This window comes from Vigna unguiculata, chromosome 6 (assembly GCF_037176805.1).
Source record: "Vigna unguiculata cultivar grain cowpea cultivar isolate G323 ecotype 2 chromosome 6, ASM3717680v1, whole genome shotgun sequence".
Classification (NCBI taxonomy): Eukaryota; Viridiplantae; Streptophyta; class Magnoliopsida; order Fabales; family Fabaceae; genus Vigna; species Vigna unguiculata.
This window is the reverse complement of record NC_140797.1, coordinates 37,989,349-38,006,998: the sequence shown is the minus strand read 5'-3', so window position 1 is coordinate 38,006,998 and position 17,650 is coordinate 37,989,349. Positions and strand designations below refer to the sequence as shown.

Sequence of the window (17,650 nt, the reverse complement as noted above, 5' to 3'; positions counted from 1 at the left end):
AAACAATTAGACAGTGAATTGGAAGAAATAGAAACCCTGATAATTATTGAGATGGGTAAGGTTGCATGAGAAAGGGGGGAGGAAGAAGGGTCACGTGGCAACCCCCATGCTGCTGGTTGTTCCATGCGGTTGGTGGACAGTTAAGTGCAGAAAGAAAGCAATAAATGAAGTAACATTTGTAGCTATAACTATACTTCTACTTTCCCAATATATATATATATATATATATATATATATATATATATATATATATATATATATATATATATATATATATATGTACCAGTCCTTCTACCCGTGCAACGCACGGGTTTTTTTTATATGTAATAATTGTGGTCATAGCAATGGGTTTTTGGAGATTTAATAATCTATATGATGATAATCTAATGTTTTAAAAAGATGTTGACGTTTATCAATGGAATAGATCAATTTAGAATGTAATTAAAGTTGTATGTCTCGTTAAGATATGATTTCATTGAATATTGTCGTCAAGCACCAACAACAAAAATATGACTAATACACTACTTTGTTAATATAAGAATTAAAAAAGAATAAATTACATACCTAGAATGTATCCTTTGGTATTGAAGTTCATAACTTCCTTTTGTACACAATGACTTCTTTATTCAACTTTTTCAGTACAATGATTTTCCTACATAGCAGAAAATAACATAAATCAATTGATATATATTTATAACAGTTTTGAAATGAAAAATAAAATTCTAAATGACATACCTATAATTGATTTCTTTTCAAAGAGTTTCAAAAATTTCTTTGTACACAACGTTTTTAGTTGTGTTTGTTACCTTTCCATCTTCATCCAATATAAGTATTTTCAATCCTCTTTTGGTTTTGACTCTAGAAATAGCAACATATAGTTGGCCATGTGTGAATACAGGTTGTGGAAGATAAAGGCCAACTCTAGAAAGCGTTTGTCCTTGACTTTTGTTAATCGTCATTGCAAAGCATAAAGATATCGGAAATTGTCTTCTTTGAAATTTGAAAGGCAACCCTGAATCAGATGGCACTAAATCCATTCTTGGTATAAAAATGCTGTCACCAATGTTTTTTCCAGTAATTACAGTTGCACATATTACATTCTTGCCTAATGTTTGACTTGCAATCTTGTGCCATTGCATAAACCTTTTGCTTGATCAATGTTTCTCAAGAGCATAATTGGAACACCTGTTTTCAACTTCAGTTTATGATTTGGTATCCCTGAACATTTGATATCATTTAAAAATTCAGATGTAAACCATTCAGATTGCACTTCATCTTGTTCATCAGATTGGCAAGGTGTATCTGAACTTAAATAAGTCACCTCATCACCACCAATTAAGGACAACATGAAATCATTTACTTGCTCTACAGAATCATTTGTTGGGCACAAAATTGCTCCATCATCAAAATAATTAGGATTCAACATGTTAACCACAAATTCAGGATAGACAAATTCAACCAATGACAATAAAGGTAAATTTGTGTTTGTAATTAGGATCTGTTCGGGAATTTCAACAATGCACTCACCATTCTCATTTAGATCCATTTTTGCGTCTCCAATCTTCAAAATCCAATCAGCAAATTCTTGAATATCATTGGCTGTTTCAGTATTTGATGTAGTACTTAATCTCATGTTCTTGGATAACTTTAGCACTTTACAACAATTCCATAACTCTGAATAGTTGAGTGATGATTTTATGATATCAAACTTAGATCCTTTTTTGATAACTGGTAGAATTTGTCTAAAGTCACCTCCTAACACAACTGCTTTGCCACCAAATGGTTTGTCTTTATTGGCATCATCAACATTTCGCATAATATCTCTTAGTGTTCTATCAAATGCCTCAAAACACATTCTATTCATCATTGGTGCTTCATCCCAGATAATCAAACTGGTAACCATAAGAAGTTTTGCCCTAAGACTACCTTGTGCTATGTTGCAAGTTGATTCTTCATTAATTAACAGTGGGATGCAAAAGGTAGAGTGTGCTGTTTTTCCACCAGGAAGTAATAAAGAAGCAATTCCACTTGATGCTACGTTCAAAACAATCATGCCTTTGCTTCTTAGACCAGCCGACAATGTCTTCCACATAAATGTCTTACCTGTACCACCATAGCCATATAAGAAAAAGAATCCTCCCTTCTTTGAAAGAACTGCTGTCATGATATGCTGATATACATCAATTTGTTCATCATTGAGTGCTTTAAACAAACTGTCATGTTCTCTCGCCATGTCTTGTTTATTATATTGCAGCTCATCAACAATAAATCTATTATTGAATGTATGTACATCTGAAAGATCAAGTTGAGGTAATGAAGGATAATCTTTCAAACTTCTACCATTTGACATTAGCATTTCCTCTATTTCCAGAAGACATAGTTTTTGTAATTCAGCAGTCTCAATTTGAAGACCTGCAAATACAGATATATAATAATCATATACATATATATAATATAATAATAAACAACTAAACTTGAGAAGATCTGTAAATAAGTAAAGAACAAAAAATACAGATTATGAATCTGTAAATTAATATTGTCTATAGTTTGAGAAGACATGCAATAAGTAAATAAAATAATTAAAATATATATGTATACGAAATTAAAAGAAAAAATATGAAGTACCTGGTAAGTTCATCTCCTTCCTTTTTTGGTACAAAATTCCATCACATAAGATACTCCAAGTAGAATTCCAAACTATATCTGGTTTAGAAATTGTATTCATGGACAACAAAGTAACAAATAATCTTCTAAGTTGATACCCACAAGCAAATTCACTTGCTTCTTTGATTGCATCAATATATTCTTTGTCATCAGCCAACAATCCCAAAACATAGCAAGCTTCTTGGTATGTTTCATAATACTTTCCATCAATTGTCTTAATGCTTTCATAATCAATACAACCTTTTTGAATGGTCAGTAATATCCTCAAATAATAAAGTTCTCCAGACCCAGGAGGAATATAAGTAAGTCTACCAATGTTGTAGCCTTTCTTCCTTGGTTTCCATTCTTTTTCTTTGGCAAACCACACAAATTTACTTGGAAATTCTGAATAAGTCAATTGTTTTCCTTCCTCATAGACTTTGTTAGCCTCAAACCAAGCTAGAAACATTGTGTTAGCATTTTCGTATCTGTTGAAGACCACATTAATATCATCATCATCTTTAAACAAAGCTGATTGTTGGCCAGGAAGATGAAAGGTCAATCTCTGAACAGGAGGCCATCTGTGATGGATGTCAAAAGCAAATATTCTCCAAGCAGCTTCACATGGTGATAGATACCTACAGTCGTAATACCTTTTGATCTCATCAATAATGGTTGATTTTTCAGACTGTGCAAAGTTGTTGCTAATTTTAAGAGTAGCTCTGTCCGGACCTTTGTTCACATATTTGAACAAATATTTGATTGAATTGGTCTTGTTGCAATACTCTGTATTGACGTGTGCTTGATACCTCATTAGAAGTGGTGGATTGTAGGGAACAACACTTCTATTGTCCAGCTTAATTCCATTCTTCTCAACAAATCTACCATTATCAAGTCTTCTATAGCATGGATATCCGTCTTCATCAATTGAAGTCGAAGATGTAAATTTTTTTGGATAAAATTTAGAACATCTTCCTTCCTTCATGCAAGGTGAATTACGTCTTGCAGGTCCGCATGGTCCATGAATCATGTAACTTGAGACAACTTTTTCCAATTTGGGGTACAAATCAGAATTTGGCAATTCAGCTGATATTACTTTATCAATATCAGTTGAATTCTTCAACTTGCTTTCTCCATCCAACCATAAAAGTATATGCGCATGAGGTAGACCTCTTTTTTGGAATTCTACTGTGTACATTCCTGCATATATAAATAAAAAGTAAATATAGTTGTTAGAATTAAATTTAAGAGAAAATTATATAATGTATATAACTTCATATATAACATACCTGCAGTGCTTTTTCCAAAGAAGTCATTTTTCTTAAAATCTGTCATCATTTCATCCAGCTTCATTTTGAACACTCTACATACAATATCAGGTCTATCCGAAGCTGATAAGACTTTTGCTAAGACAAATTCTTTTATTTCACTCCAATTGACATTGCATGTTATAGTAATGAACAAATTAGGATATCCAAATTTTTTACAAATTGCCATAGCATCTTGACAATTGTTGAACATGTATCTGGTACCACCAGTGAAAGAAGCAGGCAAGACAATACGTCTTCCAATTAAAGAAGGATCTGTCTCTCCTCTATTAACAGCTTCTTGTAATCCATTAAGAATATCACAGCGAATTAACTTCTGATTCGCTCTGATGAATGACAACCTTTGCGCTTCAACCATTGTATAGCAATCCACCAGAAACTGTTGGAACAATCTGCATGCATTCACAATATTTCCTGCTTCTACAGCTCTTTGTTGTATTCTAAAGGCAATAAATTCTCGCAAAGAAATTCTAACTCTTACCCTGGATTTTGTTTTTGAATGACATTCTCTTATTGGTATATCCTCTTGATAACCATCTTCTCCATATGGAAACATGAGAGGATATTGCAGTGGAATGAAAGCGGTGTGAGTTTCGTGCAGTCTGGTTAATTCACCAGAACATTTTTTGACCACTATATCTCTGCCTACATCCATATTGCCAAAATCACCAACTATAAGTGCAGCTATTTCATCACATGAAGGTGTATTGTAGACTCTAGGGTCTTTGTTTCTGCCTTTAAATAGTCTTAGCGTGAAATCTGATTCCATATGTTCCAGTGACAAATCTCTTACTCTTCTAAAAGTTTTCGCAAGAACATTGTGATTGTCAATCATTTGAATCAAATCAGCAACCAATGATTCATCTATAACAGATTCCTTTGTGTTTGAACTAAAAAATAATAAAGAGAAAGCATATCAACACATATATTTAAATATTTCATATAATGAAATTATTTAATATATTGACTGACCTGAAATGCTTGACTCTGTTAGTCATTTCATTTTCGGTATCATATATGTAGAGCTGTGCAAACTTTGGCTTTGATCCATGCTCTGGCAATAAACTGCCAATACGGTGATAGTTCTGTCCATTCAGAATAAATTGTGGAGGAGCAGAACCATTGTTCATTGAATTATCAATCTTACCACCAATTGAAGTAAATGCAAACATGCTATTGTATACTCTTATGTTTTGTAAAAATGATTTGCTTCTCTGATCTTCACCATTTAACAAACCTTCAAGAAGATTAGGTGGTCTTTTTAATAGTGGAATTTGTACTTTTCCCTTTTGACAACACAATGAGAATTCAACTCCCTTAGATGTGTTACATTTTTCTGCTCTTTCTTCATACCAAAGTTGAGCTTTACAGTATTGGCATTCCAAGCAAGGTTCTCCAATATTGAGCAATTCTGAAAATCAATATAAAACATTAGAATGAAGCTGCGAATATTTTAATCTGCAGTTATATACAATTGTGTTGGACATTATGTACCTTGTAACTCTCCTTTGCAATACAATTCGTTTGTAGTTGTAGTACTTGTATGATGTTCTTCAATATTAGTAAGATGAAAACTAATTAATGATTTAAAAGGAATTTATATTAAAATCAATAAGTTTAATATCAGAATTACCATCATTTGTTATTGTTGCTGAATCATCGTTTGTTGTGTCTGAATTATTATGTTGTCTTGTTGTTTCATCATCAAGATTGAATCTGTTTTGAAGTGATTGTATGACTTGAAAAGGATATTTCACAACTTTATTCTTAGAAACAGAATGCGACCCAGTTACAACATCTGATCTCCAACCTATGAAAAACAACCAAAAACAATTGTCCTACCTGCATTGGCATTGTGAGTATGAATCCAAATGTAATTACCTGCACTGGAATTGTTCTTATTTTGTCCATAATTTCTCTGACTGTTATTGTTAAAAGCTGGAGTCATTCAAAAACATTATATAAAATCTAAAATTGTCATTTCAACATGTATATATCAAATTAAGAATAATGTACAAATATACCGAAAGGACTATGGTAAGTTAAAGTAGAAGTTGCAGATTGTGAAGTGATTTGTTGTTCAACTAAAGTACTTGAAAAACTTGAGAATTTGTTCACAGTTTCTGCATTGAAACCAAGGTTAGTTTAAAGTGGTACGGAATTAATATTCTTCATAAACAATATTAATGTTAAGCATTCGAAGAACTTCACAACTGACCAATTTGACTGTGAAATAATGAATTCATATTGTGAAGGTTGTTGTTGTTGTTCTCAACATCTGGAAAAGGATTATTGTAGAAGCATTGTTATTAAAGAAATTAAAAAAAAAGACTTCATTGATTAAGTTAAAAACATTCTTTAAAGATATAGATTAGAAAGAAAAAAACTTACTAATATCCAACTGTTGTAATGGATTCCTGTCTATATTTTGGTGAAATGATGTTTGTGATACAGTTGGTTTATCTGTGAGTAAAACAACAAAGATGATTGAGTATGCATCTGTGTTGTGAAGTTAAAATCCAAAACATACATATGGTTTGAGATGTATATATATATAAAAAGAAATTGTGAGATTTATTTACTTTGAGACGTATGGTTTGCAAATCTAGTTTTCTTTCTTGCATTCTCTTCTTTCTCATCTGCAACATAAAAAAAATAGAAACATACAAATGCATCATTTCAAAATAAATGATTGATGAAGAATTAGAAAACATAAATGGATTAAGTAAGATGTTAATGACTTACATGAATGTTGAGGATTTTTTGCATTCAACCTCTGTTGTAGCAGCAGTTTCCTTCTCAGCCTTGCATTTTTACAATCGTTATGCTCCATTACAGTACAGAAATGTTATGGAATAGTTTCAAAGGTTACAATGGAAGAAGCAAAAATAAAGGTAAGTTGACTCAATGGATGAAAAAGTGTTTACTGTTTTATTCCTATATTGGTGAATGTTTTTGTTAAACTTTTTGGTGTAGCTTGTACCTCTAATCACAATTGTGGAAACATAAATATATGTAATTATAGTACGAAGCAGTTTTTTGAGAAGAGAAAAAGATAAAAATAGAAGACAAACATAAAAAACAGAAAGAGCATGCAGTACTGAGTGTTACTATATCAGAAACATTCATATATATAGCACTTATTTCAGAGTTGATTTGTTCTTGCAACTAAGAAAACATTTCCTTTTTATGTAGGTACAATCAGACGTTTTTTTGAGTCAGTACTATATATAGTAAAACAAAGAGAACTTTTTCAAAGGAATTATGTACAATCTTAACATCATTATGTATAAAAATGATAACATACAGTCAGTGTACGCACATACTAAAGCAACATACATCCATACATATGATTATAGACATGATAACTTTTCATTATTCCTCCAACTATATATGTTTCAATTCCATCATATATATCTCATTTGAATTATAGAACAAAATAATTTTATTTCTGAATATGATACCATAACATAGAAGCTTCAAAGAGATTTCATTAATAAGAAGGTAGAACTATACATATGCATTGCTGAAAATAAAAGAACTTCTAGGTTGAAAACTACATAAGTGGCAGAAATAAAAAAATAACTATTTATTAAAACTGTAAATTAAAAATTACAATATGTTAGCACTTTGACATTTTGATTGCTTTTCATGTGGTCCACCTCAAACACCAAGTCAATAGTTTGATGAAATCCATGAGCAGTACAAAATTCCTTCCAGCCACTTCCAATTTTGCTAGACTTCTTAGGATGATTTCTCAACAACAGTTTGCACTTCACTGTTTTACGCGGTCCATAAAGATAAATGTATTTAAAACTTCCTTGACGAAGATAATTGCCAAAATCAGCTGGCAAATCCTAAAAAAGACATAAAGTATTAATGAAATTAGTATATGGATTAAATTTTAAAGATAATTTCGAAATATGAATGAAAATATGATACAAACATCCATTTAGTAAAAAATTTGAAATTTATCTCACCAGATGGCTAGCATTGCATTGATTTGGATTCAGAAATATTTTGAAATGCAACTTCGGTCCATTGAAAAGGGGTTGATCTGCCTGAATTCTATTAAGAAAACGTGCAATAGACAAAGGTTTGCATTTACTGGGAAAAATAGTGATGTGGAAGCAAGAATCACCAACATATCCAAAATAAATAGTGTGAAAATCGTGAAGATCATATATGTGCCTTAAGTCAGTCCATCCTCCAATTAGCATTGGTTTTTGTAAATTCTTGTTATAAGCAACCACATGTCTATTGCCTTCTTCATCTCTTAAAGTCCATTGACGCTGAAGATCGTCATCATAAAGAATGGCGAATGCACGATCAACAAAACCAACAACCTCGAAAGACAGAATTTGTTTAAGAAAAAATTGGATTAGTTAACGTTAAAAACATGATATTGTAAAAGAGAAGAAGAAATCCTTCTATGCAATAGAAGGAGTAGAAGAAATCTTGTAAAAGAAGATATGTCTGAAAAGTTTGACAATGAACTTACCTCGTCCTGAAGGTGAATAATAGAGAACTGGTACCTACTCATTCTATTAATAACATCATCTTCATTGAAGTTGTTTTCCATTTGGTTGGACTTTGAGAGAGATAGTACAGAAAAAGTTTGAAGAATGTATAATATCCTTGAACTGATCTTGCCGTCTAATGTTCATGGTAGAATGGAGATGAATATTTATTTATAGAAGACCAATGACAGATGAAAAGACGGGACGATTCCAAATAGATTCTTCAACAGTAATGTAATTATTACTGCATTGGAAAACTGGAAGAAGATAATAACAGAATAAAACTTTAAAAATACATAACGTTATTAAAAATATATTAAATTATTCTATTACGCTACAAATATAATAATATAATATATGTAATATAAACCAATAAAAAAATTCCAAAAATAAACTTCTGTAATGTATATTATTATACGTATAAATTAAATATTTCATTCCTACTTGTTGTATAAAAAAATGTCAAATATATCATAGAAGGTTTAAAACTTACTAATTAACAGAAGATAAGCCAAAAAAAGTATTCAATAAAAAATGTATATGGCATCCAATTCTGTTGTCAAAACTTAAAATCTGTCAACAGATAATTCCTTTGCCATATTTATATTATTTATGAAAAGTAAATATTATCAAAAATAAACATTAGAAATAATTTTATGAGAAAAAATATAGATATGTTATTTATGAGTGGCACAAGTTTAAAGAAGAATTCTTTTACACAAAAAAGAGGTTATTTACGACTTCCATTAAATGATGCTACAAAATGAAATCAATTTCAGCAAGTTTTGATGTAGCTGGTAGTAATCTTTGTTGACAAAAATTGAAAAATGTCAACAATATCTTGTGCACCAGCATATAAAATATTTTAAATTCTAAATAATTAAACTCAAAACCGCATAATATTGTTATCATGAAATTGAACATAGAAGTTGAGGTTCAGATGAAATTAAAGATCAAATTTAACATAGAAGTGGATGTTCAGAGGAATTTAAAGACAACAAATAACGTAGACATATTACATCCCCAAAATGAAAGTCATAAAAATAATAGTCTTGGAATAGAATAACTAAAAGTGGATCTCAAATCGCTGATTTTTCCTTCTTAATATTTCTTTTTAAAAGCTTCAATGGAACATTGTCTTCTTCGATGGATTCAAGTGATGTAGTCTTCTTTCCAGATTCTCTCTTATGTGAACTGCTAGCATCATCGTTGGTTGGATTATCTTGGATTAGTTCAGGTGATTGGGATCCAGACTCAATTGTTTCTTTGGTAAATCGGACTAATAAATCCTACAGTATTAAAAGTAAATTTATTAAAACAAAATCGACATACCAAAATGAACACATTATTAAAATTATTAAAGAAATCATTGATTTGAAAAACATGAATATAAGTTGTATACCTCTGAAATATTAACGGTGGACTCATTCACTATACGCAATTTTTCCCTGCTAAACTCACCATTGCCAGCATAAACATCCTTCAAATAGGTAGAAATAATGAGATGATAGAAAAGAAAAAGATGACTGCATTATAAAGAGATTATAATGTAATAAATATTATCTTAAATTACATCTTACCACAGATTTCAACGAAGAATCATTGAATTTGTCAATGATATCATCATCAACACATATTTTCTTCACTCTGAAAGACTGTTCAAGTTTGAAATTCTGATCGTTCCTACTTTCAACTTTAAAAAGCAGACTTCTATCAACTAACTCATCAAACTGCTTAGGCAAATTTCCAGAAGAATTCATCTACAAAAAAATAATAATTAAACCTTGTGTAATTAAATATATAAGTGGACATATTGAAGAGTATACCTTATCATGAGCGTCTAACATATCAGCACAAGTTTTTTTGAAAAGGGTAGTTGCATCCCTATCAAAGAGGACAAATGTGGTTGAATCGGAAGAGTCCATAACTCGGATCTTAATCCTATATCTGAAAATTGATAAATAAATTTCATCAACTTGATAAATAAATTTTACCATGTTGTTTGAAATTGACATTAATATTAAAAAACAATTCGTTAACCTTGGAAAGACTTTTATAACATGCTTGTTACACTTTTCACAAAAGAACATCTTGGAATCTGGATAAACAGCTTTGTTGCACACACAAGCAGTATACCACCAGTCATCGTCAACCAAGATATGCTTAATTGTTCCAAACAATATGAAAGTGGTGACCTTTCAATATAAAAAACATTAATGAATGTATTATTGTGAATAAGAAAAATTGCACAATGATACAAAAATATATTCTAACCTCTTTACAATCTTTTAGACCTTGAATGTTGGTTCTAGGTGTAAGTGTTAAAAAGTCCTCTTCGACAGTATTTTTTGAAGTCTGAGAAAGTTACGTTAATCCTTGAGAGGGAGATTCATTGTTCTCAAACATTCTGTGCAAAAGGAAATATAGTTATACTCATAAAAATTAAATATATCATTGAATATATGTATATCTAAAATATTAAGTTCACGCAATCAAGGATAATTTGCATTACAAAGTAAAGAAAATATAGTGTATGTCATATCTGAAATATCAGATACACTATATTTTTAAATATAAATTTCGAATAAAAATTATCTTGATTTAAGTTCAGATGCTTCCTTGAAGTTAACATTGTACTTAATACGGGTGCAGAACTTACAATTTTGAACTTGAACCTTATCTATATTTAAAAATATAGTCTATGTGAGAGTAACATGGAATAAGTAGTACAAAGTACTTTGTAAAAGTAATAAGAAAATTTTACCTTGAAAAGTTTTGATTTTCGCAAATTCTATACTTACAACAGTATTTTGTACTTCTCCACTCGAAAGAAATACATTCAGTTCATCGACATAAATACCAAACAAAGTACACTCTATTCGAAACCTAAAAATTAAAGTGCAATATAATGTGAGGTAGTTATTTCGAAAGAAATATAAAAAGGAATTTAATATAGTATAGTATAGATATACAATACCCATCGGCTTCTATTGCTATGACATTTAATTTTGTTGTCTTTCCATCAACTTGCAATTCTCTTTCAGTCCCCACTCCGACCAGTAATCCCAAAATATCTAAAATGCATTGTATATGTGTTAAATCAGATACTTTAACAAAAAATGTTTATTAAGAAATAAATTAATAGTTACGGAACTAAAAAGATTTACTTACCAACCAAATAATCAGTATCAAATGCAGAGGTTGTCAATAAAGACAAAGGTGTGTATTGTGGTTTAATATCAGGAACCAAATTAACATTAACCAAAGAAACTTTTGTACCAAACTGGAAATTTATCTTATAAGGGTGGTGTGTTGTTCTGTATATTCCAGAATTCGGAGCAACACTGAAGTTTTGTATTGCATAAACATGGCCTTCAGAAATGTCATTTTGAAATTTGTAAATTAGAGTACGTCTAATTGAAGCATGTATTTTAGAACCCTGAAACACATAAAAAGAACATTTACCATACCACTATTTAATTCATACAAATTTCTAAAGGAAAGTAGGTGTAATGGAAGAATTTAAAGAATAACAATAATAATAACCTCTTTGTCTTGAATAACGAACTCCATGGAAAAAGGACACCTCTGTTTAGTGAAATCAGGAACAAACCATGAACGAATGACCCTAGCGATAATATTCCAATTTTCCTTCTGAGGGCTTACTTCGCTTATGCTCTGGCTTTGGTTTGGAACTTCACAGAGAGACATGTTGAACTCAGAAGAACAATATTGAAAAGTGAAAAGTAAAAAAGACCGGATTAGATTGGAGACATATTTATACTTACATACATAAATAAGGAACTAATAAGACAAAATTGTTATGCATACAACTAAAGTAAAGAAATAACAAAAAAAGGTTGAAATAATACCTTACTTATCAGATTGTATTTTTTATTAGTCAAAGGAGAGTAAAAGAAGTTAAACGATAAATCAAGACGTGGATATGGAAATTTTTGAAATGGTAGAAGAAAGCAAAAAGTAGAATATATTCAAATAAGGACTCTTGAAACATGGTGTACGAACGTTTTGACAGAAGTCATGGGAATATATATTGGTCAACCCTGCAAATAACCTCTATTGATGTCAGAAGGAATAAAGTATTGATATTCATTTATTGAAAGGTTTCATAGTAAAGGAAAATTCAGAGAAAAGCATTCTGATGAAAATAAAGCATGAAGCACATTACTTGAAAGTGAATAAAAAAAGGGTTGCCGTGATGGAGTAAGCAAAAAACAATTAAGCAAAAAACTGCATATACATGCATACATGCTGGTTTCTTATGCATTCACGAAAGAGGAAATGTAGAGAAAAGTGATACCAAACGATAATGTCTTAGACGAAATTTCAGAACTGCAAATGTCATATCATTTCGTCTGTAAAGCAAGACTACTATATTTGTACGTAAAACAAATGAAGTACATACCTGTGATGACTGGAAACGTTAATGGCTTGTAAGAATACGTTAATGTATGTGAAACGTCTTCTGGATGAAGAAACTGTGTTGGATCTGTACAAAAAGACAAATAAAAGTATGGTGCAGAAGCGAAACAATCTTCTAAGAGAAGGAACTTTGTTTGAATCTTCTAGGAGAAGGCACTCGTTTGGATTATTTAAGTTAATAAAGTGAAAAAATAAAAAAAAAATCTAAATCAATAGTACAATTAAATATTTTATGAAATGACGGATGCTTACAGCAGAAGAAATGTCGTGGAAGGTGGAAGATAAAGAAACATAATGAACAGTGCAATATGTCATATGAATAGACATTCAAATGAAATAGTAAAAAAGTATTATAATGGATGTGTATGAAAAATGTTCTGGAAAGTTATATATTTAGATATATATAAAAATAAAATTAAAAAGCAGAGACATGATATGATTTATGTCTGACAGTAATTAAATGCCACAGATTTACGTATATGGAAGAAGATATGGAGCAGGTATGAGTAAATAACTTTGGAGTTCTTCAAAATAAACCGACTAAAACATATACATATATGTAATATAATAATAAACAACTAAACTTCATACAAAACATACAGATTAGAAATCTGTTAAGAAATATTGTTTATAGATTGATCATAGCGGATGATAATAATCATTTATATTAAGAAGAACATTGACATCATTGCTTGCTTGTTGACCGTCAACCTCAAAAAGAATTAAATCTTTTTGCTCGAGTCCATGCACTTCACGAAAACGTTTCCATCCACTTCCTATCTTGACTGATCTAGGTCTAATCAACAACTTGCATTCAACTCGTGCCTTTGGACCGTAAAGAACAATGTGTGAGAACTGAGTGTTGGCAAAATATTGTCGTAAGTCTGAATTTAAGCCCTGGAAAAAAAAATTTTTAAAATAATATGGACAAAAATTACTTTTGTAGGTGTCAAGGTTAAAGAGAATAAATGATGGACAAAGAAGATAAAAAAAATCACCAGAAAGCTTGCTTTGCAGTTGTACTTAGAAAGCCGGAACTCAAAATGAATTAACTTGGTCCTTATGAGAGGAGCATTTGTTCTAACATGACTTAGGAATTTATGGACAGTTGATTCTGAACAATGATCGTAAAAGTGTATTTCAAAAAAAGAATTCCCGATATGCCTTAAATAACATAGTTTCGGTGGTTTAATTTGATAAAACTTTCTTATATCAACCCAGCCATCAGTAATTCGCGGACCATAGGTATTCATGTTGAAGGTAACATGGTGAGCATGGCCTTTTTTATCACAAATAGTCCAACGTGGACCCAGTTCAATGCCTAATTGAATGACAAACAAACGATTGACGAACGCAAAATCCTTCATAAGAAAACCAACATAAAAACAGAATTAGTAAAGGATTTCGGAGAACAGTGATGGTAAATTTTTTATAATAAGCAAGTTCGCAAAAACCTGGTCTTCCATGAAAATAGTAAAGAATCCACCCTTCCATTTTGAGCCAAGTATGGATTGTTCACCAAGGATGCATTGCTTAGTTGTCATCTGTAAAATTGGAAAAATAAGTTTGTTTTGGGAAATATAAATTAACCGGACTCTAACAGTGTTGAACAAATTGTTGAACATGATGAAAATAACAGCTTCTAAGAACGTGTGTTTTAAAAAATGACAGAAAGATAATGAACAGAACCTAATATCAAAAAGGGTGCTTAAAAAAATCAGAGAAAGATGAAGAAAAAATATTATAAATACCACTGCTTATAGAAAGGTCTTTTTAGAAAAATGAAAGGAAGATGAAGATCAAAATCGATTATAAAAAAGGCTGCTTATAAAAACACGCATACAATATGGCGAGAAAGATGAACAGAAAATAATATAAAAACCACTGCTTATAGACACGTCTGGTTAGAAAAATGAAACGAAGATGAAGATGAAAACCGAATATAAAAAATGCTGTTTGTAGAAACATGCATAGAATATGGCGAGAAATAAATATGGTGAGAAGATATAGGAGATGAAGAGAAGTAGAGTTGATAAAAGGGTTAAACAGTCATACCTTTTTGTAATGAATAAGAACTTCTTGAAGTGGAAAAGGAAGGCTTGTTATCGCAGTGTAATGGTGTTAATGTCAAGCAGAGAAGATAAGTTAATTACTTTCATCCTGCAAAAAAAATTAATGAAACAAATATATACCAGACAGTGGAAGAGTCTGGAGAATGAGATAAGTATGACACGGCATCAGACACTGCAATCATCATTCTCGTGAGAGGTGAAAAAAATAATGAGAAAAACGTTTCAAATTTCTAAACGTCTCTTGGAAAAAGAAATGGTCATTAATTGAATCGGCTCAATGATTTGAAATAATGAAAGAGTGTTGCAGATGATCGAGGAGTTCAATCATCATTACCTCGAGCAGTGGAGTAATTAATGCGGGGAAACCTGATAGACTGCGTGATTTGAAATTAATAAAAAGGAATATTTATTGAAATATTAAATAAAATGATTTTGACTAATTTAAAATATAAATATTGAGATGTTGCTCAGCAAATATATAATGATTCAAATTTAATGTCTTTTAATGATGTGTATGATTAAAATTATAAATGAAAAACACATTAATTTATATTTTTTTTAAAGTAATGATTTAAATGTAATAGTTTAATTTTATAAGAATATATTAGTCATTAATGACTTTGATAAAAATGTACAAAACTCGTAAACATAAAAAAAAAATAATAAATATCATACAGACTAAATGTATAAAAGCAAACACATAGACTAATATATGTTATAAGTGCATACAAAATATAATTGACCTAAAAATCTTCTTTTATATATATATATATATATATATATATATATATATATATATATATATATATATATAAAAGAAGATTAACAAAAAGACTATACAACATGTTATAACTTAAAACCAGATTAATAGATAAAACACTTTGATATGGTTGGTTGTTGTGTGTCCTTGAACTTCAAAAAAAACTTGACGATGATCATCTGCAGAAAGTTGATGAAGATTACAAAAACTTTTCCAGCCAGTTCCAATCTTAACACAATTACGTCTTATGATCAGTTTACATTCGACTTGTCCACGTGGTCCGTGTAGAACAATAGATCTAAGACCACTGTTTTTAAAATAAGTGGCCATTTCTTTTTTCAAATACTGCAACAAAAAGGAGAAAATATCTTACTTATTCAGAATCCATGTAAATAAATAATCAAAGAAAAAGAAAACTAACCAAGTCGCTGGATCGACAGTAATATGTTGATAGTTGAACTTCAAAATGCTTTAAGTATGAAGTATGTAGAGGACGACGAATAGAAAGATGGTTGAAGAAGTTGGCTTTCAATGTTGAGTCGCAAACACGTTTAGAGACGTGTAGTTGGAAGGACGAATTTCCAAAATATTTGAAGACAACCAATTTGTCAGACTCATCTGCATAAAAAGAGATTAAATCATTCCAGCCTTGGGTGATCATTGGAGTGTGAATATTCATGTTGTACGTAACAGTATGAACATTCCTTTCGTAATCAACAATGGTCCACTGTGAACCAAGGTCCTTCAAATTACGTATTATGAAGAGACGGTCGACGTACCCAAAATCCTTCAAAATAAGGAAGGTTAGAATAAAGAAATACAAACCAAAAATAAAAAGGAATGAGAATGAATAAAGAAAAAACCTGGTGTTTCAAAAACATAGTCACGAAACCACCAAGCATTTTGCCAGAAAGTATGGCTTGTTGTGTGCGCACGGATTCCATTGTTTCAGTAAATAGTGGGTATGAAGAATAATTGGAAGAGAAGATAATGGGTCACACAAAAGAAATATGTTTTGTCAGTATGTAGACGCCAATATATAGAAAGAGAAAACGAAAGGTCATTACTGTTGCAAATATATAGAAAGAGAAAAGGAAAAGTCATTCCTTTTGGTAGGGTCCGTACTTACACGTGAAGCGTGCATCAGAATTTATTGAATTATTTGTGAATTTAAAAGTGAAATAAAAGGACGACTTAAAAGAGAATACGGTTGGATTATTTAAGTTAATAACGTGAAAAAATAAAAAGAAATATATATCAATAGTACAATTAAATATTTTATGAAATGACGGATGCTTAAAGCAGAAGAAATGTCGTGGAAGGTGGAAGATAAGGAAACATAATGAAGCGTGCATCACAATTTATTCAATTAATTGTGAATATAAAAATGAAAAAAAGGACGACTTAAAAGAGAATAGGGTTGAAATAATAAAAATAATTTAAAATAAAAAAAAAATTACAATTACAAATTTAAAATTTGTGAACTGTTATTTTGAATACACAGAGAATACAAAGAGTTTTTAAAAATTATAAGAAGAAGTCGAAATAAATTAAAAATAATAACAAATTACAACATGAAAAAAGCTGACATCTATGTCTGGCGTTCAAAACAAAAATGATGAACATAAGAAACGTTATTTTGCGGTTTAAAAAACATGTTTGTGTTTTAATCTTCATTTCAAGAATTAAAAAAAATGAAACTTAACATGAAGCAATATCGAGATAAGAAGAACAAAAGAATATGATCTGCAGAAAGATCAGAAAAATAGATAAAGAATCGCCATACTCGATTTTTTGGTGGTTAAAAAAGATGTATGTGGTTGTACTCTTCATTTCAACCTTGTATATACCTGGAAAAGAAGATGAACAAAACAAACCATGAGA

The 17,650-nt window shown here is 30.5% G+C and overlaps 1 protein-coding gene and 1 pseudogene across 1 annotated transcript; both read right to left on the bottom strand.

Annotated features, from left to right (window-relative positions):
* Positions 1-749: 749 nt before the first annotated feature.
* Positions 750-8,553, bottom strand: LOC146885869 (uncharacterized; annotated as a pseudogene).
* A 2,302-nt stretch (positions 8,554-10,855) lies between these two features.
* LOC146885868 (uncharacterized) lies at positions 10,856-12,202 on the bottom strand. The gene is made up of 4 exons (XM_085675119.1): positions 12,038-12,202; positions 11,663-11,930; positions 11,469-11,565; positions 10,856-10,898 (listed from the first exon to the last, which is right to left on the bottom strand). Exons 1-4 carry the CDS (start codon positions 12,200-12,202, stop codon positions 10,856-10,858), a joined length of 573 nt encoding a protein of 190 aa, XP_085531245.1.
* Between the last annotated feature and the right edge of the window lie 5,448 nt (positions 12,203-17,650).

Coding starts and splice junctions, on each gene's coding strand:
- LOC146885868 (XM_085675119.1), bottom strand. CDS start 12,202: ATGTCTCTCTGTGAAGTTCCAAACCAAAGCCAGAGCATAAGCGAAGTA. Junction 11,931..12,037: donor TCGTTATTCAAGACAAAGAG/GTTATTATTATT, acceptor TATGTGTTTCAG/GGTTCTAAAATACATGCTTC. Junction 11,566..11,662: donor TGATACTGATTATTTGGTTG/GTAAGTAAATCT, acceptor AATGCATTTTAG/ATATTTTGGGATTACTGGTC.